The sequence below is a fragment of the Pterocles gutturalis genome, unplaced genomic scaffold (assembly GCF_000699245.1).
Source record: "Pterocles gutturalis isolate BGI_N339 unplaced genomic scaffold, ASM69924v1 scaffold5624, whole genome shotgun sequence".
Taxonomy (NCBI): domain Eukaryota; kingdom Metazoa; phylum Chordata; class Aves; order Pterocliformes; family Pteroclidae; genus Pterocles; species Pterocles gutturalis.
This window is the reverse complement of record NW_010135516.1, coordinates 42,702-64,705: the sequence shown is the minus strand read 5'-3', so window position 1 is coordinate 64,705 and position 22,004 is coordinate 42,702. Positions and strand designations below refer to the sequence as shown.

Below are 22,004 nucleotides of genomic sequence, written 5' to 3'. Positions count from 1 at the left end.
TATTTGGAAATTAATTTAAACACAGGAAGCATTAGCTCAGAAAGACTCACCAGAAAAAAAGCAAAGCACATTATTAGTCATAACTACATTTAATTAGTTCTTCATCTTGCAAGAATAAGACTCCTTCACTCTTGGAATACAGTCGTTAAAACTTTAATTCCATAAAGCTAAAATCAGATCAAATGCTATAGGTTTAGCAAAAAAGAGTAAACTCTACTAGTTCTGACAGGCAAGCGGTGCTTGCTATGGTTTTGGAAACCTTCCAAAGTTTGTAACTTGAATAGCCAGCTGTGCTTAGAAAGAATTAGGGTAGGGAGTTTCTGATAGGCAGTGGCATTAGGAGCAAGCAAAGGGCACTAGATCTTAGGAAACGTGTGTACATTTGTTCAGAGGCCATTTATACTCAAAGCTGCCTAAGACCGCAGGCCACTGCACTCAAGAGAAACAGCTGATGTTCCTTTATGTTCACATCTGATAGTGAGGTGAGCAGGTATTTGTTGGAGGTGAGTGCTGATCAGACAAGCTCTTACTAGATTTGCAAAATGACTGGACAGCAACAACGCTTCCAGTGTTGTACAGACTGAGCAAGATTAGAGAGCACGCTAAAAAACACTGGCAAAAACTAGTGCTCCTGTCTCTCGAATATAATGCTTGACCTAGCAAGATTACACATAAATAACGAGCTTTCACTTTGAATAGCTATAGCTTTTGTTCTACAGATCCGTAAAGCTTTTCATTCACACTTGTGTAGTTTAAAGAACATTAAGTTTTTTACATGTTTCTTCAACACTGAAGTAACATCTGTTAAACACACAGGTGTTTCAACACTAAGAAACTGGATAATCCTCTGCAAAATAAGTTCAGGCTTTTTTTTCTTCTTTCTGCCTAGTCAGTGAAACTGTTCTCACACTAATCTCTACTTCTGGATGTCAGATTACATACATTACATTCACATCTAAAGATGGGAAGGAAGGCTAGATCTATAGGCTCTCTTAAAAGAGGAAAAGCTGGCTATGCTTTACATTGCCAGCACACCTGTAATACTGTGCTCTAGGACCCCATTCATTTACTTTTTCTACACACATTTAGAGTAGCATCACTGAAGTCAGCCAAGTGACTTCTTAATGCTAGCAACTGGTTTTCACTAGTGTAAAGAACAGACCTCCAACAAAGCCAAGCCAAGGGAAACTCTGGTATTTCTCTGATATTTCTAATACTTCACTACCTGAGAAGTGTAGGAATGCAGCAGAAGCAGAATGAAATCAAGATCTGGTATTCACCAATATTTTGTTTATCACAATTTTAGAAATGTACTTCTGGAACTGATACTTCCCCATTAAAAACTCTCCTATCATGTGCTCAGTAATTCAGTGAGCTCTTCAACTTGGAAAGTTGAAGCGAACTTTCCTTAAGACCTTATTAAGATCCAGGTGTTCTGGATCTTCCCAATACAACTATACTATGAGGTGCAAAGTAAACAGTCTAGTCCACATATAAATATTTAATAGGATGCTTGCATCTGGAGCAAAATGGAGCTAACTTAGTGTTCCCTATTTATAACATAAACAGATTAGCTGCATGACACAGTGTTAGTACAAACTTTCCTTGACTATAAACATTTGCTGATATATTTTACCAATAACGTAATGTATAGGAACAGAGGAAGGATTTACTCTGAAGAGCACATGAGGATAAGGTCCAATTTTGCAACCTCCTTGCACCTGACGGTGCCTTTTCCTGAAGGCTCTTGAGACAAGATTCCTGTGTAACACGCTCCTTTCTGCTAGCAAAGAGGAAAATGACCCCAGTGAAAAATCAATGGCAGACACCAAGAGAAGATGCTGTTGTGCCTCATGTATCCCCACACAGAACAGATGTTACCACACTCATGATGCTCTGCTTGCTGAAGGACTGGCTCACCAGCCACTTCAAATTAGGATCTGCAAGTCAGATTTCTTAAAACTAAACAACTTCAAACATGTTCACTAGCTGCCTGAAGAAAAGTTAGTTCTGAAGACCTAATCCTGCAGTGTCCTGATTGCGCTCAGCTTTGCGCATGCTTCTGTGTCTCCAGCGAGGCTGTCACTGGTATTCCTGGGTTTGGGTCTGACAACTAACGCTGAAGATGACACAAGCAAAGGCAGGACAAGCAGGCCATCTGAGCTTCCTTCTCCCACAGTCTCTCTCTCTCTGTATTTATGTCGCAAGCTTGAATGTCTCCTTGCAGCTCTTCTTAGTGTTCACAACACTGAGAACCTGGAGACTCTCATTTCAGTACCTGAGTCAGAGTGCAAGATAACCTAGTGCCAGCAGTGCTGGAAAGCTTCCCCTGTGCAACCTGGTTGTATTCAGCTCTCAGTGAGGACTTGGTGTTATTGAGTGGAACCAGTTCCTCTCTCTGCACAAGGGATGACCATAGAGTATATTGTCCCCAGTGCTGTAGGGAAGGAAATAAAAAGAAAAGGCTCCATGGTAACAGGAAGAGTGACAACAGCAGCACACGCTGAACCGGCAGGGACATTGAACTGGGAGATCCCATCAGAATGCAAGAAGTGATGGGTCCTTCCCACTCCCTGAAGGTGACTGGCACAACGAGCTTTCCTTGGTCACTGTTCTGTCAGAAGAAATGAAATAGCTATGCCTCTCACAACAGGTCAGAAGATCATTAAGAGATCCGAATCCCATTACTTTTGGGAACAAGAAACTCAATTCTATTCAATTTCAGAAGCCTACTTAGAAGGGAGGTGTTCAAGGCCAGGCTGGATGAGGCTTTGAGCAACCTGGGCTGGTGGGAGGTGTCCCTGCCTGTGGCAGGGGGGTGGAACTAGATGATCTTTAAGGGCCCTTCCAACCCAAACCAAACGACAACAAGTAGGACAGGCAGAAAGTAAATGATTTACACTGCCGTGTATCTTGAACAGTGCTAGTCAGCCACGTGGGGATGGTTATTTGCCATTCAAAAGTCAATTTTTCACTGTGTGTGCTCATCATTCAACTTAGTTTCTAAAGTCAGGCCAGAAACATAAATTATAGACTTATCAGGAACTGCAGCTTACCTTTTATTAACAGAATTTCCATCCTCAAACAGGACCAGACTCTTCTCAGAACTAGACTCCATCCTTGTGCTCTGTTATTTCGAGTGGTAAATGTATGAGACAGATCAATATTGTATTTTGAGTGTAGACCTGACTTCAGGTTGAAGCCCGCACTTAGCTGGCATCCAAGCAGGCAGATGCATGCGTCTGCCCAGCTGCAGGCTTTAGGTAAGCGTGGACATACATCAAAGGAGAATACCACACTCACGCCCATGCAACTTGGAAGGGACAGGTCCAAGTTCCGAGCCTGAACCGTAAAACGTAACATTCCTTGCAGTCACATAGCATAATCGGTGCGGGAAGTAGAAGCCGTTGCAGGCCCTCTCTAGAAGACACAACTTGCATGAAGTATTCACTAGGACCCTCTCACAGGTGTGCCAAGCCACAAACTGCTGCCTTTGGTAGTCTCTGACCTACACTCCTGAAGATAATCCAGACAGCCCTAGGATAAACAGCTGGGACCGGTAACAAATGGAAATGGAAACAGTCACAGAAACATGAAACAGCTTTTCCAAAGGAACTTTTGCCAGGTCATCCAAGAATTTTACAGCCGTAGTCTGAAGAACTGAAAGCAATCCCTATTAACATAGCTGGCTACCAAGATAATAACTGCAGCTGGACTATTAACAATGTCAAAAGCAGCATTGTTTTCTTTTCAGTATCTTCACAATTATCAAATAGGAAACTATGATACTTGTTTGTGCTCACATACTCACTAGGCAGAAGCTAGTTGCACTGTGTACTTTTTAATATATAACAAAAAGGTGATTAAAAAAATCCTACAAACAGGGCTTTAGGCTTCAAGTCAAATATTTTTAATCTATTAGGCTTTACTCATAAGTAACCCCAAAGTACAAAGAGGAAATGTGAACCAAATGCTGCGCTTGTTAGTAAAGCATAAGTGGAAATAAATTAATTATGTATATGCCAGACGGTTCTTATCAGAGGTAAGTCAGTATTCCTCAAGAATCTTTATTTTTGTTTGTCACAATTATTTGTTTCTATTTCCAGTTAAAACAGAGGAAATTTAATTAAGTGCAGGATTATTTAACAAGGATGTTATTTTTTTAAATGAAACACACTCCCACTTCAATTGCCCTTGTGCCAAGAGATGCATTTAACAAAAAAGTATAAGATGGAAGAAAAAAAAAAATACAGACTATGTGTAAACTGTATTTTCCTCTGCAGATCTTTAAACATTATTGAAATGGATACAACAAGCACCACAACTGCTCAGAAGTCATTAAGACATTTTACGAAATAACAATAAAAATGCCAAACCCATTTGCAAGGGCAAGGAAACCACTTTTAAATGCTTCTCCTGATGTGGCACTGCAAGCAACAGCCTGAGAACATGGCAGAATTGTCCTGCTCAAAGAGGAGGTCTGGAAAAGATCACATATCTGGAGGTTTCAAAGAAGCCTACTGCACAAGATGGAAGGACTGTTCAAGCTTCAGCACTCTTAAGGGACACATAGCTTGTTTTTTTTTTCTGCAGGGCAAACTACACTGTGATACAGTAAGACAGGAAAAAACCACAATGTTCCTTCCTTCTCCCTGCCCGTTCCTGTTTGTCCACGTGCTGAAGAGAAAATCTTCACCTCCTGGAAGTAACTGAACTTACCAAAAGTTCAACATCAGGAACTTGTGTGTGTGTCTAGTAGCCAGCTCACAGAGCTGGTCCTGAAACCTCCCTCCAAGGGTAACGCCTTGCACTGGAAGTCAGTGAAGTATGATGAACACCGTTCTGAAACACCACATCTACCCAGCATGGTCACAATAAAGGATCATCTGCAAAATAAAGTAAGTATTTTGCAAAGGAGATTGGGTTTACAGAAATGCACGTCTTTCAGCTATAACATCCTGCCAAGCCTACATGTAACATTCACACAGCTTCTTTTAAACAAGTGAAGAAGAATACACTGGGAGATATTTCTGTGAAACCTCTTTCCTTATGCAAAATTCACTGAAAACGGCCCACGTAAATGGTTGTTTAAGCAGTCATTCTTAGAGGCCTGAAAACAATTTGCTTTAAAGCTTTGAAAATGAAAAATCCTGGCTTCCTTACAGCTGATGGGAAACCCCTCAATAACATGAGTGGAACCCAGCCTTCCTCTTCACTATAGACTGAGTTCATAATACCAGTAACAATAAAAGCACGCGATAGAGCCAAGGCACTGCTTACAGCAGACACCGTCTTACCAAATGAAATAAATCTAAAGACATCTAAATATGGAATACCTGACATGTGCTCATGCAAGAAAAAATAATGGAGAATACGGCAGCGACAATAACACTGCGAAGGAAACCCTGACTGCTTTCTGTCACCCGGTGTGCAAAATAAAGCCACTGTAAGCACAACGATTATTCACCCCCGTGTTCTCAGGAGTTAATGCACATTCCGGCTGATAAAAAAGAAGGGAATGGTTAGAATAGATTAGCTCAGGTTTTAGTCCTGATGTTAGAAAAACAAGTGAAGTTTAATTACTTCACTGCTCTGGAGAAAGTCTAGAGATAACACTTATGTCATTTATTGTTTCAAGAGAAATCTTGGGAAAATTTCCTTTAATATCCCAGGAACACTGATCCAAGCCTACAAGGAACCACCGGGTGTCCCGTTGCTAGTTTTGTAATGCTTTTGGATTTACAGCTCAAGTGCAGCTGGAGTTATACAGGGAATGACCACCTGCTGCCTTGATTTTGCATGCAGACTTTATTTATTTATTTTGAATTTGCTGTGAGACAGACTGGGCTATATTTCCACTACTAAGGATATTCCAAAGGTTAATATCCTCTGAAAACATTTTGTACTGTTAGGAGGACATGCCCTAATTAAAATGAGACAAGAACAACCTCTTCTGACATCTTCTCTTTCCCATGTCTCTAAGTTTGGAGAGAAAATATATTCCAGAAGAATCCATTAACTATTTTCAGAGGTCTCTTATTAAAGTGTACAGAGTAGTAGCTTTTTAGCATTTTATTTCAAAATTTTTTTCTATTAAGGTACCTACATTCCTGAAAATACAGTTGAGTAAGTAACAGATTTCTTAACTAAAATGTAACTAAAGTAATTCTTGCAGAGTGAAAGCACTTTGGAGCACCAACTCTCTCCTACTCTATGTTTGTAATTGCCCTGCACCGCAAAATTGCCCCCATCTCAGCTGGGATCTTCAGTCATTAGTCATCATAATAAAAGAAATGCCACAACGTCACCACATAGGTGTTCAGAACGGCCAACACAGTCAGTAAGCATCAAGGGAAAATCAAGCTTCACAAAGAAGAGAAAAAACAAAGAAGAGACAAAACCTATTTAAAAATTTGCTGGACGATACCCATTACCTATATTTCTCATACAAGAACATCCTGATAAACATTCCGGCTGTTCACAAAATGTGATTCATGATGACAGGGTAAACAGTCCTCTATGTATCTGTGGAACTACATTAAACAGTGCTGCCAATGAAATGATTACTGATAAGCACGCACCGTGATTCACAGGAAGGGCTGAGGGTAGGCAGTACCGCACCACTCCAAAAAATTGGGAGCTAGTATGCTGTACATCTCCCAGGAAGCATCTGTCAAAGTCTAGAAGCTATAACTTCTGCACTTTGAGAGTGATGTCATCGTGCATCAATCCAAACCAGCCATCACTGCAGTTGAGGGTTCAAGTCAGAAATAACAAATTCATTATAAATAAAAAAGACTTTACTGAACATTATTTATGAATCTTGCAACTGCAAGGGGACAAGACACCCAGATCCAAGACATTTGGTCTATGACCCACATTCCTTATGTCCAACACATAGGTACAGTCTGAAAATACACTCTATAAAGTGACTTTGCCTTCCAGAGCACAGGCTCTCCATATATACGCCTAGAGCTTACGGTTCTTTTACACTAAAATCTATTCCCCATCTGTAGCAATTTGCAGCAAGTGTATCTATGGTAAGAATATCCTGGCTGATGGATTTGTTATTTTTTTCCCACATTTAGAAATTTTGATTGTGTTTTTGGAACCTGACAGGAAATGGAGATACCCAGACACACAAGCAGGCAGATGTTGCCGGTCTGGCAACAGAAATGTGAGCAGAACAAATTTGGTGTTGAAGTGGATTTGCCACTGTGCTAATACATAGCTCAGCTTCAGGAGCAGGTGGACAGGACCCAGCTCAACTAAACAGCAGAACAACTTCTGCTGTACTGTTCCAGCAGATGTTATGGATGTGAACACAAATCTAAGACATCTATCTTAAAAGATAACATCTCCATAAACTTTGAAAGACAAAATTAACTGCAGAATTGCATCACCTTTAGCACTAACACTAGGTACTAAAAAATTCTTCATTTACTGTACCCTGAGAATTCAGCACACGCTGAGTCATTTTATTAGAGAGCTTTCTTTGATCATTTTTTAAAAAGTACAAAAAGATTCAAGAGACAACCAGAGGTTTTATTTTAATAGTCCTTCAAAGTTGTGCATCGCTTGTACTGTATTTATTATGGATTAAAACCAGATATTTTTAAATTACTTTGGCTTTTTGTTTATTAGTTTTGGCAACATTCTGCTGTTTTTAAAAAATACCCAAAAATATCTTTCAAAAATCACCCATTATTAATAAGGACATTTGTATCCAGCCTACTTTTCAGCCTACTAAAATGTTCCTTTATCCAAAACATGTAACTGGGTGAGATGTCTGGTACAACTCGGGTATCCCTTCCCTGTTGCAGTTCGCACCTTCCCTCCAAGTTTTCTATATTGGCAACTCCACAGAAGGTCAACAAGTATGAAATATGCCATCCATAAAATAAGATTAACATTAGATAGTTGTGAAAATATGCTTGTTCTGCCTAATGGATTTATGACTTATTGGAGAGCAACAGCTAACATGTTCCTAATCAACAGCTTAAAAGAAGGAGACTGCCAAACACCTGAGTTTTTCCTCCTATTTTTTCAGAACTAGGTTGAGGGAAAAGTTGATACTCTTCTTTCTTTATCTTGTTTTACCAGCATCTCTCTTTTACCACACTTGGGAAACTTGTGAGTCTTTCATACAGGATCTTTGAGAAACTATCATGTTCCCCATAGCCATGCCACACTCTTATTCCTACATGGAAGCTCAAAATCCACCATCTCTGCCCACTGCTCCCTCATCTCTCTTAAGGGCTATGTGCTCCAGGATTTTACATCTATTTTTATACAATTTATGCTTAAAGCCAGATTCTCAGCCAGACCACTCTGTATCTTGCATGCTATTCATTCATCTCTTATTCCCACTATGTTCTGTCATTTAGATGCTCCTTTATTTGTCCAAAATAAAGCCATCATTCCCTTTTTTTTTTTGGTCAGATCTACATGAGATGCCTGTTGTGAAAACAATCCCCGCTTTTCCTTTCTTTCATTTTCTTCAACATCAAGTGTTTAGAAAGTCAGCCCTTACACTTTCCTGGACACTAGCAAGCATAAATGTTTTTCATTCACAAGGAGACAGCTTCTCCCCATCCTCCTTGCCTATCATTCATGAACAAGCTAGAGCCTATTTGTATCAATCTTGCATTTATTCTAATAACACCTTGTAACGCTAACAAAGCTTAGTCATAGATTTTCAGTTATTTTAAATTTCCCCAAATCTGACTTTTTTTCACTTCTCAGATGATCAGCAAACTGTTCCCTCTCATTTTTCTATGATCCTAGAGTAATTCCTACTTACTCACAGACAAAACAGCCCACTGAGGAAGTCATCTTTCGTTTTAAACTCACCAGACTCCGTTATACAGAAGGATGAGGTAACACACTCCAGAATCATCCGGACGGTTCTAAGCAACAAAAACTAATTCTGAAATAGACCTTTTCTGCACCCGTAACGCATACATGGCATTGTGATTCAGACTCCCTTTCTTGTTTTTTAATTCTTTTATTACCTTTTCCAAACTCAGAGTATGACTGGTTATTTCCATTAAAGGCACAAGAGGTGCTATATACCAGAGTCGAAAAGAAGCATTAACCTACGGTTGCTTCACAGGTCCCACCCCTTTTGCTGTAGCTGTATGTGTCCTTTTCTCTGCTGAAGCAGGGAAACTATCTCTAAACAGCTTTTCAACCTCACTCACCATGGAAAGTTGAGAAACATCAAGATGTTCTCCTATCTTCTGAAAACTATTCTTTCCTACCAGGAAAAGCTGCGACTCACACCAAAAATACTGCACATTTTCCCCAGAAAACAGGGACTGACAGCTAGACTGGGGACCCATGCCTTTGGTTTTACTTCCAACTAATTGGCACTAAAGCCTCTTTTACCGCTACAAACACAGTTTTGCCTGGTTAACCATCATCATTGTGTGCTCCCTCTGGCTGCCGGTTCCATGACTGGCGTACTTCCTGCCTATCTGTTGCCTAATTAAGTTTGCTTTGTAGTAATCCCTGCTGTCGGCTGTTTTCCTGGCTCATGAATTGGCTCCTAACCTGACTGTCGGCCAAATCTCTCAGAACTGGGCCTTGCTCATAGACTGGTTCTGTCATCCTTCTGTTTCCAAGAGGCTGACTTACACAAGAAATCACACTGAGAATCTCTGTCACACCTTTCGTTTACTGCCAACGGAAACTCTTTAAAAGACTTGTTTCTGCAAAGAGCATCTCTTCTCATTTTAAGCAGCTTAAAAAAAATCATTAGTAGCAAGAATATTCTGAAACAATCACACTTAATTAGAAGATGGGCAAGTTTTGGGATGGGGTGAGAGAAGAAAGGTAGGAAGAAAACGAGGTATTAAAGAGAATTTAACCTGGAGAAAAAGAAAAAAAAGGCTACTAAGACACAGCCTAGGTGGCAAATTCTATCCATGAATGATACAGAATGCGATGGAAGAAAATGACAATTGGGTAATTTCAAGGTAGGATATACGTTACCCCTTCTTGCCTGTTAAGTTCTGGGAGAGGAAAGGCAAAGTCTTGTGCCATTTCTCAGACGCAAGAAGGCATTAATCATCTCTTTTCAATGGAGACATCATTGTAGGAATCATTAGACAAAATCCTACAGCTTTTGTTAAGCAAAAGCCCTTCCAGGCACTCATATGTTCCAAAGACTCACATTAACATTTGCTTTCCTGCCCTGGGCAGGACACCAGAGAGTTTATCTTCCTAGTTGTCTTTCTGACTGCAAGGTAAAGGGGCTGATAGAAAACAATTTTAAGAACATTTACAACTCTTCACCTACTCTGAATAAATGAACCAACAAGAAAAACCAAAGGGTCAATCTTAGTCCTGTTCTAAGGAGTTATATGGCAAGTAAAACATCACAGATTTGTCAAACACGCCATTCTATAGCCAGGAAAGACTTAATAATTTTTAGAAAGAAAAAATTTGGATATGGGGATGTATTTACTCTCCAGTATTTAGGAAGCAGGGGGGTTACTAGGAAACTGTTGTTCAACTCTTTGGTTTGTCCATATGGATCAAATCTGTAGCACAACTTGTCATTTTCGGTCTTGGAGAAAGTGCCACAGATGCAAAGTTAGAACAGAAGGCCAGCTGTGGCAAGGCTCCAAGGACGAAGGGAGAAGGCTAGCCTGCTTCTGTCTTTCCATCTGTCTACATACATAACATGAAATCAGTGGGAGTGATGCCATTGTGTTCCAGGGGAACAGTACTTTACCCACCCAGATGACCAACAGTAGCTATGGCAGCTTGTATAAACAAGAAATTATAAAGTATCTCTTCGAGGGCAACATGCCTGCACTCTCAGCTCACTGTGCCAGTATCAGAACAAAGAGAATCATGGATGACTTTGTCTTTAGATGAGGAGGACATATCACAGTGCACAGCAGAGCAATCTGTCTATCCCAGCAGCTGACCACACGACTTTCAGCAGTCATCTCAGCTTATACCCACAACACCTCACTTTTGAGAAGCTCAATTTGAGAAAAGCAGACTTTTTTTCAGGCTAGAAAGGAGAAAGAGAAAATACATTCACTTGGTAGAATGAGACTACGTAACTTCTCAAGCTAAGACAACCCACAGCATGGTAGGATGCAGCAAGGAGCTGTTTTAATGCTTCATTTGCTCCAAAAACACTGGAAAGACTTTAAAATCCTGGATTACAACTCACATGAAGCACAATTACTTGAACAGTGACAGACATCCCTTCACTGGGCTTTTCCAAGCCATCTGGAAGTGCTCTATGGAGCACAGTTTGAGGACCCATGTTCTGGTTGATTTCAAAAGTAAACACAGGCCCCTCCACTACAATTATAAAATATGCTGCCCTTGCAGGCAGATTTAGAAACAGTTTCAGGTCACAGAGTCACCTCAGCCACCCTGGTGATACAGCAATGCTATGGTTTCTGATTAGTTTCCACAGCTGTAGAAATCTTCTTAATGGGATATGTTTCCTACAATATATTTAGCCTCATCTAGTGCACACGTCCTTCCCACTAAACTGCAAAACAAATAATGGAAATATGATTTGCTATCAGACTCCTTGGTTAGCCTGCTTCAGTACAGTTGTTCACCATCACTGAACTCTATGACGTCTGTAAGTAAGATAAGGTGGGTGCCTGTCCCCTCCAGAAGTCTTCACAAACATACTCAAGATTATGAGAGATGATGTAAGACTGTACATATGAACAGGTTTGTTCTTGATACTCATTGCATAACGGATACTTTCAAATGCAATGAGATCTGCTTTATTTATGTCGTTTTACTTTGTACATGGTGTGGTTCTCATTAGAGGGCTCGGCTCAATGCATTTAGGTTGGGTCAGGAGGACACGTACAATAATTGCTTAATGCTACATTTGGCAAAGTTAGTTTTATTACTTAAAAAAAATCTTGGCAGTTGTTAAAAAAGCAGCTGGCACATAAGTTGTTTGACTTAACAATTACCTCATTTTCTCTCAAAATATTGCCAAAACTTCTTAATGACAGTGAACAGATGGTCAACATTTTTTAATGTTATAGATAATCCTCGTCCCAAATCAAATGATGGTATTTGATTTGTTTAACCAGAAGAGGATTTGAACAAGATTTAGACATCATTTACATATATTCTATGACCAGGAAAGTACTGCAATATTGTCAAAATTGCAACACATCAAAATAATTTAAAACAAAGTACAGCTCTTACATTCTTGTTTGGAGGAGAAGGGTCTGGTTCTGGCTGACTGCTAGTGCTCAGAAGCCTTGGTAGACAGCAGCCTTCCCAAGCTGCTGTGCACACTCAGTTACGTTGCAGTCAGTCCACCTGAGAGTTCAACCTAAGATATCACACCATCAGCTGGTGTAGAAAGAAGGATGAGGAAAGGAAAGAAATTGGACAAGTTGATGAAGTCTTTTACGTGAGGTAGACAAACATAAAAGTCCAAGATCTGTCATCGTCAGATACGACTAAAAGACAATAAAAACACACAAAAAGATAAACCACAGAAAAGCAGGTCAGGACAATAGTTTATAAGCAGTATTTCCAGACACCAGCCAGAAAGGAGACTATAGCTTCTTCTGCTGTAGAAAGTGACATGAATCGTTGATGTGTAGACAGGAAGGAAAGAGAGTTAGAGGTATTGTAGAAAAAGTCAGAAATTGTTTATAAACTGACAGGAAGAGACAAGTCAAAGTTGGCATCCAAGACAGCTGGTTGACTGAAAAGATGCTGGTGTTGACAACAGCACAGAGAACAAGAGGAAAAGGAGGACTTAGTTAAAAACAGGACATTGCCTCCTGGCACTCTTGCATCTAAGGTGACAGTGAGACATTTGTAAGGACTTTTATGCAGGTCCGGTGGGACGTACAGCTGACAGCAGAGGGAGAGAAAATAACTCACTATATTGAGACAGTGAATGAATAACTAGGAAAATAGAAGAGAGGAATTCTGAAAGCCAAAAGAAGGAAAAGTATTGAGACCTATCACGTCCGCCACATCCAAGCCCCTGAGGTTTCGGGGACCACAGAGCAGTAGTTGGACTGGAGGGTGCCTACAATGCATGTGGAAAGGAAGAACCTACAGTAACAGCTGGAGAAGCCTGGAGCTGAAATCAGAACTTACATCAAAACATACATCTAGTGTAGAGCAAACTTTTGGGTTCTTTTGGAACAGGAAAAAATAAGCGGCTGTACTTATTCTACGAGGAAGGATCCTTGTAGGAGAGAAATCTTTGGGTGTAGGTAACAAGGAGAGAAAGTCAGGAAGCATGGCCTCACAGATTTTTTTCAACTGGATGATGAAGAACTCACTCTAGAATTAAGCAACATTTTGTTCCCACCTGAATTATCTAACCTCCTTTTGCAAGCTCACACTAACCAGAGAACTGATTCCATGTTCCTGTGTATGAATTCAGTGGTATTTGCTGCTTTGTCCTGTCTTGCTTGACCAAGCTTAAACATATTAGAAGAACCAGAGATTACAATCACTGTTAAATGGCCAACATTTCTCAAGAACTACTATAATGCAATAATCCCTCCTTCTCTTGGACGTGAAAAGAACTTTATAAAAATAACTACATAATGATCCCAGTATTATCTCTACCAGGCTGATTATCCATGGTTAGTACAACTAAGCCAACATTTAAAACTGGTCATAATTTGGCACTGTCAGTTTGAAGGAAATGTCAACACCTCTTAGTCTGGTTCGATTTCAATGGGTATGGCAGGCCAACCTGCAGGCCACGGATATCAGAATGGCATCCCTATGTCCTACAGTGCTTGTCAAGCCACGTAGTAGGAAGCCACATAAAAACAGAGAGAAGTTTGAACCAACAGCTTAACAGAATTTTGTCTCCAGCAAATATGTTTGTGCAAAGCACTTCTGCAAAAAAAATTAATTTTGTTGAGTTGACACTTCTGAAGAAATTGTGTTTCATCAGGAAATCCCTAAACCATTCCAACTAGAGTGTTTAACCAGCCAACACAGGATTCAGCAGACATTATTAAAAAATACAAGTTGCAATTATTACAATTTCATCGCAAAGAAATATCAACCAATCTTCAATTAATTATCACAAGAGAGGCACTTTGTACACCCCGTATTAATTTGAGGGGATTAGTTCCAGACAAAAGTTAATCTAAGATCTCTTGCCAATGCGACACTAGTTTATGCTAGATAACAATTAGATTAAATCATCCAAAGTTCTAACCTCAGGTTACGCTGTTCAGTGCATGGATGTTGCAGATGTCTATCTTTTCTAGTTTGCTTGATCTGCAGTAATTCTATCAAAACCCCTTTGATTACCTACAGATAATTTACACTAGATTTACTATCATCACTTTAGCTTCAGAGAAAACCTGTGGAATCTCACGTATCTCTGGATACAGTAGCCTTCAATTCAGGCAGCGATTGCATTTTTGAGCAAAAACTCTCAGTCTTACTCAATCTCTCCTACTTACTGTGCTTTGCTTCACACTGAGGCATGGTCTTGAAATAGGATTTCTTTTGAGTGAGGCCAGCTGAGATGGGCTCCATGGCGTACCTGATGGCACTTCACTGGTCCTCCACTTCACGGGACCAGACTTGAATTAGTGTCAAGAGTCTACCATGTCCTCAGAACCACCTGCCTCATGCTACAGCTACACTCCTTTCCAACCACACCAATTTTTTTCTGTAATGCCATTAATAGTTTTCTAACTGATCATTATATTTTAAAGGGCTTTAAAGAACACATGATGCATAAGAAATATATACATTATTTGACATGATAACATATCACAGGAAAAAAATGAAATATAATTGGTAGCATCAAGCTCTCCCAATTTACAGCAATTCTAAGCTGTAAAAGCCAACGGGGACACAGTCTCTGCTGAGTAATTTGTGGAGCCTTGGAACCAATTTCTAAATTTTTTTTTTCCTTCAAATTCTTTTTTTTCGTGTGGGAGGTGAGGACAGGACTTAGAATGAAAAAATGAAAGATTAATATCAGATGAAAAGCTCCAGCACATGTTGAGCAAGGTTTCAAACAAACCCTAATATTGTTATAAATTCCAAGATAAGTGAACAGGCATCAGGAGAAGGTACACATGCAACAAGGACTGTGTCTGCTAGTTTATCTTTGTGAGTGTTTGAAAGTAGATGACAGCATACAAAAACAAAAAAGCTAACACTATCATAAACAAATGCAAAATGAGCTGCAGCTATGAAATGGTGCAGGCTGTCTACTATTTAGAGCTCCTTGAAACTCTGCAAACAGGGAAAATGCCCTCCTGGTTACTGCTGACTTATCTTCAGGGCATTTCTTAGCAAGACAGCCATCAATACAGCATGAAATTTTCAAAGGGCATAATCCCTGCCCATAAACTGGGGATCAAACAGTGAGAAAGGGGAGTGAAAAAACAGTTTTTAAACACAACAATTTCTTCTGACAGTTCCCAGAATGTTCTAGCTGTAGGTCACTCACCTGCACTGGAACTATGCATATCAGAAATCTAGCATTTCACTAGATAGAGACTAGCATCGCCATTTACATTCCCTTCCTCACTTACATTATAATTTAATATGGTTGCTTTTTCCACCTTCCCTCTTGTGCTTCATAGTTTAATATAAAGTGCTTTTTCTACCCATCAGTTGTTGTTCTGAAAGAGGACTGTATGTAAGGCTTGTATGCAGAAGTGGGTTCAATAAATCTAAGTTTGTGTTCTGACTGCCTCCCTTCCCAAAAAGATGGCATGCACCAGGGTACAGCTGGGTATCTCCACCATCATAGCAGACTTCCTTTTAAAACTGTCCTGTTTTACGAGTTTGCTTCCTGGTATCTCAGCTGGCCAGAAGAATGGGAGTAGGGGACACAGATATTTAGAAGTCCCACACATTCACCTAGAGACTCCAGCAGTAGCTAGGGGCTCTCATGTTCTCTGTGATGCTACCTGGCATTTTCTTTGCACAGCATTAGGTTAGATTTCATATGAAAGTCGGTGTAAGTTCTAACAATGCAGTTTAAGAGAACTGAACAACCATATCCAAAATTCCTAGGATTTATAACTGGCCAAAATCAGTTTGGTGGGCTTCTCCTGCTATTACATTTACTCTTAAACTGTCACATGACACGTAAGCTTAACTAAATACCTTCTTGTGCACTGAAGTAGTAAAAGCTACAAACCCGGTTTAATCTTTTCAATTGACCTCCAAGAAAAACTCCAGAAGAGTGAAGGTAACACCTCTCCACTAAGAACTGGACTTCTGCACAAATCACTGGACTGTTACCCATAAATCTGATAAAGAGGGGAGAATGGCTGCAATGTGGCCCAGGAGTTTTGCCACTGATTTACACAGAGCCAGGCTTTCCATTAACTTACCATTAGATACAAGGACCAATTCTGAATCACTGGCTAAGATGAAGGATGTTTCCATACCAGATTTCTTCTTGTGCAGGCTTCACAGTAAATTGGATCACACTAAACTTCAGTGAACAGCCTAATGTGTACCAGCTAGCATTATGGCTTTTCAAAGTTAATGCAAGCCATTGGGACAACTAACAGAAATGAAATTTTGCTCTTCTAGGAGATGTATGTTACCACTTTGCTAGAAGAACTCCCTAAATGGCTGCTAGACAAACACTGTACCACCCTTCCTTCTAAAAAGAATCCCACTCTGTTCTACAAAGAGCTCATCCACTTGATAGGAATTAGTTTTGTACCAAGCTCTGCCTTAAAGATAAGGGGGCTATACTTGGTGGGTTTGTTTTGTTTGTTCGGGTATTTTAAATATCTTGCACACGCACCAACAGTCTAGCAAAAACAAGAATGTGGGAACATGGGGGTTCCACATGCCTACATTCCACATCTAGAAATATCTTTCACTAATCAGGCAGTAGGTCTTAGGCACTTTTGACATTTTTATTGCCTAAATGAATTTGTTAAAGTATTTTGTCAGAAAAAAGTTCATCACAGCTTGATCTGATCAGAAGTGCACCCAGGGAGGAGGACACTTAAGGACACTGCCTGTATTATTTTCATTGAGCTGTCAGCTTATTGTCATTTTTTGTGTGCTTTTTAGCTATTTCTTTCTTTTAAAAAGAAAGCTTAGCTCTATTCTGATCTGTCTAGTTGTGCAAAACTGACAGCTGAAACTTTTTTTTAAACAAAATATGGATTCAGGGCACTGGCAAAGTCCCATCTCCCATTTGCCTGTTCTGAACTTAAAGGTTTTGCAGCAATAGAGGAGAAACTAGGCAGGAAGCCAAGGAATTAGCCTCAGGCTGTAGTCTCCTCCAAGAAACAATCTGTGCTGTAGGATACATAATCACACCATCCCCTTTTCCAGTTCAGCCAGTCACCTTCTTATCCTCTGGCATGGCAGGACTCCAGTTGTCCTGCAGATGTCCAAGAAGGTGTCAGCAGGGCTCAGTATGGCTTGATGGAAGTAGTGTTGCAAATGGGAAAGACTACCACTTCTAGCAAACAGTTTACTCCATGGACAGGTCGTCTTAGGAGGACAGAACATGTTTAAAGGACTGAAAATGCCTACCAACACAGGTCACGTAAGAAACAAGCTAAAAGCCAAATGAGTTCTCAGGTCAGCAATGAAAACAGTCTAAAATCTTTGTGACATCTTAACAAAAGAGATGCCAAGAGCTCAAACTGCAAGGTCAACAATGTTGTGGCCAGTTCAAACAATCAAATTGAGCCCCACGAATGTAAAGAGACAGAAGAATGATGTTCATTGCTATCTAAAGGTCAAAGTATTTACAGGATATTGTGTTCCAGAACCAAACTAGGTCTGTCCCTTACTGTACCTAATCACAAAAGGTGTTGAGCAATTGGCTTTAGCTCATATTCGAGGTTACGTTGAGAATTTCCTTGCAAGGTTCTTCCACTTATCTGTTTCGACATGTTTTCACCCTGCCACATGATGAGCTGAAAGAATTTTTATACTTCCAGAGCAAACACATCATCAGTTATCAATTAAGAATTCATGCTCAAGTCTGTCTGCAATTAGGGAAGCATTTAAGCCCACGCTGACGATCATTTCTAAATAGCAACATTTTCCGAAGTTCAGTCCTAGAAAGTGATGCCTTGAATTCACCCATACTGTGTCACTGAAACACAAAGGAAAAAACATCAAGATTGCTAGTGTTTAAATAAGACTTAATTTCTTTTGTGCTCCCTCAGAGGATGACTTTTCAACATGATTTCAGCAAGAATAACTGCTTTATTAAACAAGATAACTTGTATCATTTCCCTTTTCCTTAAGCCTTCCAAGTTAATACTTTTAAGTACCTACAATGCAGCTCTTTGCTTGTTTCATCTCGGTACACAAAATCTATAAGCTTCATTTTGATATGTGCTAAAATGCTTCAAAGACCTCAAGATAAAATATTGAGTAGATGGGGTCTGGAGAAAAATTAACATTGTAATTGAAGGCAGAGTGAAGTCAGCAGCTCTGCATTACCCTAAGATAGGAAATAACCAGCTGCATTAAGAAAAAAGTTAAAACCCTTTCAATACTATCAAAAGAAATTTAAGACTTTTAAGAGAACTTGATTAAACATTTGGTTGCTTCAAATGCAGACTTCAGAGAGGGGCTTCAGCTAAATGAAAGACTTTCTCAAAGGGAAATGCTTAGATTCATTCAGAGCTTGGTTCCTTCACAAAGAAATACCAAAGTCAAAAACACTTCCACAAACAAACAGAAGCTATTGCAGTAAGGACAGGCCAAAATCTGTACTGGAAGCCCACACTCCTTTGAGTTTCCTTTTTAATTGTTGTAATCTACTTTAAAACCATCTGACTTTCTTGAACTAGGGTTCAGATTGCATAAAGAAATGAGATTCCATTGAAGGTTCATTGCAAAGCTAGCAATTTGTAAACCTTCAGAACAGCTTTTGAAATCTTGGCCAAGGGCATTTGAAACGCAGCTGGTCTTCATCATTTCTCTTGTTTCATGAGGTCATTAGATTCAGAATTACATACATTAACTTAGGGCTTATTTATTTATTTATTTATAAAAGGATTGATAAGAGACACAAGGACTAGTTGTATTAGTGAAAAACTTACCCGTGAACCCTTCTCTGGAAAACATTTGCATCCAGCGCTGCAATCGCGGCCTCCACATGGCCCATTGTAAGACTTCTTTCCACCCTAAAAAAAAAAAAAAAAAAAAAAAAAGAAAATTTAATGTCACACCTATTTGTCAGCTGAAGACTTTCTTTAATTAAAATAGTTTGTTTCAGTGCTTTTCACCTATGCTACATTTGTCATGTGAATTTGCTGGGAAATAAGTTCCAAAACATAATTACATTTTAACTTCTCCATAATTGTGTCATTTCCAGAATTGCCAAATAGATAGAAAGAGTTGGTTTAGAAATCCTTTGAGAACAAGTGAATTTACACAAGTTGGTGCTATTCTGCAACATGCTGAGTGCTTTCTAGGACTACCAAAACCCATGAAACTAGATGATGTTTTGATAGTCAGTACACTATCAGATTAGAATCACAATCAATAACTAGAACTTGCGCCTCAGCCATCCTGCATACTCAAGTATCTCTACATCAATGAGAACTACCAAGGGAAATTTAACTTTGTGATCCCTGCACATTTCTACGAGCAAGAAACCGTACCCTGAGTCACAAGAACAGAGAATCTCTTGGATGAGAGAAGGTGGCATTTTTAGCTAAGAGCAGATGGGCAAGGAAGAGAGTAGGAAGCCACCATGGGTTTGGATTTAATCTGAAAATATATTCTGAATTTGCTGCACCAGCATTAGTTATTTCAAGGATAATTACAATATTTGCATAAATCTCAAGTCCCCATATCACAAAGTTAATTCTCAGCTAATACAGACTGTGACAGTACATGAAAGTTAACTAGATGAGCTTAATTTAGAGAGTTTGACCCACTCTCTCCTGCACTCAACAGGCTCAAAATACTGGGCTGCCAAAAGCCCTACAACACCACTAACACTACAGTCCTGGAAAAAAGTTCAATTTAGTGTTGTAATTCAGCCACTCCTTGAGAACACCCTTCCCGAAGGAAACTGTCTTTCACTGTCAAGTGTGCTCAGGTATAGTCCTTGGGTTTTGGAACTCTGAATAGAATAAACATTGAAGCTCCTCATATCAAGGTGACCAAACTAAGTGCTGAAACAAGCTCAGACTGGAACTGAATGTTACCTTCCTAAAAGCATTCACAGAAAACATTTTTAAAGCCTTTAAAATTCCTGACATCTGTCGGTGAGGAACGTGAAAAATGAAAGGCAATTCATGCAAGTTTCTCATGTACTTTTGAACTTCTTTGCATCAGCTCTCTCCAAGAAAGTAATCAGTCTGACATCACTTGGTAAGTGTTCTGCTAAAGGTGAATTTAAAAAAACCTTCTATACACCCTGACATTTGCACCGCTTTGCTAAATTAAACATCTCTTTTTAAGGCAGCATAGAATGAACAAAAACATGAAAAGAAAATATGAACAAAAAGCCTTAAATCCAGCCTCCCATACTTCCCTAGCCTGAAGGGAGCATTAGCTCTTGCTGCAAAATAGTCATAACAACCTTCAAGCAATTCTAAGAAGCATCAAGTATAAAAAAACCAGGCAAATAGTACTTTTGCAGACCTTTCAGTAATTTTGTTCAGATGAGATCCTATTAGATATGGAGCTTTTGGGCTAGTCATTAACATCCTATGGTAGGATCTAACACAACAGTTGAGCAGAACAGAGAAAGTGAGATACAGTGCAAGAGAGGCATCATAACAGGAAACACAATACAGGAAATAAAAGTAAGCTTAAGGCAGTAATGGTAAAAAAAAAAACCCCAAACCAACAAACAAAAAAAAGCCCAGAAAAATTGTACCTAGTGGTTATACAATAGACTGCAAGAGCATCTCCAAAGTGTCTGCTCAGACACAGAATGATCAGCATGAACTTGAGTCTGCAACGCGCATTGGCAAGGGCTCAGTACCTAAAAACCGGTCCCTGTCTTGACAGACACAATGCTCTGAGGTCATTTCTGACCACAAGTATTATTAAAACTTTACAATCTGGTTCTAAGAAGACTTAAGAGTGAAGTGCACCAAGACACACCTTTTGCCATGATTGTATGAATATTTTGCAGTGGAAATTTGGACTCATTGCTAGTCAACGTATGCTTCTATTCCTGACACTTAACCTTACATTTATACTCTTAGCAGAGAGCTTTATGCCTCCAGGGAATCAGATTATGCCTTCCCAGACATTTATTCAAATCTTAAATTCTTCAAAGATTTCAACTACCAATTAATTTTTTTCTACAGATTATTATTTCTTCCAACAGTCATTTGCATGAGCCTTTGAGTCCTGTGGTTCTGTTAATTTTGTTTGTCTCCTAAGAATGAGTAATGGCAAAGAAACATAATTTCATAGCAGGTCTGGGTTCCTCTAAGGTCACTGCCCTGCAGCAGTCGCTGGCTCAGAGCACTGAAGCTCACCTCGTTAGAAATCCTCCATCTCTGGTGACAATCAGGTCCTTCCCAGTGGCAGAGGACTGGACAAAAAGCAATTATTCTTTCCATCCCCGCTGCTCGTACTGCTCCCCACAGTGCTGTGGTTAGTAAAGATGGTTCTAGTCAAAATCTCACTGAAGTAAAAAAGAATTTTTTCCATTGAATTTATTGAGAGCTGGATCAAACTCTCACTGAGGTTTACTAAAAACTTTAAAATATGTCCCTATTTTGAGTAAAATTATGTTCGCAAGGTACTTCTAGGTTCCTTTGCACAGTGCAAGGAATCATTTTGCTCACTTGTGAATGAAAGCATTTGGAAAGGAAGCAAACCAAAGCCAGTTGGCTCCAAACCAGGTGTTACATGTCCTAAGTACTTTATTTAGGGGAAGTAGCTGACATCAGACACTCCAAGGCTACTTAAATAGCAAACAGCCATGTCCATAACATTTATGAATACAAGTCTGAAGGCTGCATATAGGATTCTAGAGCACAGTGTTCTCTTCTGAAAAGGTTTACTACATG

The 22,004-nt window shown here is 39.6% G+C and overlaps 1 protein-coding gene across 1 annotated transcript in view; it reads right to left on the bottom strand.

The window, feature by feature from the left end:
• LOC104467936 (collagen alpha-6(IV) chain-like) overlaps window positions 1–19,145 on the bottom strand; it is a gene marked incomplete at its 5' end in the record, with an annotated part of 82,296 nt that extends 63,151 nt beyond the window's left edge. Inside the window, 1 exon segment of the mRNA XM_010081909.1 lies at window positions 19,062–19,145. Coding sequence (XP_010080211.1) covers window positions 19,062–19,145 — 84 coding nt within the window.
• Between the last annotated feature and the right edge of the window lie 2,859 nt (window positions 19,146–22,004).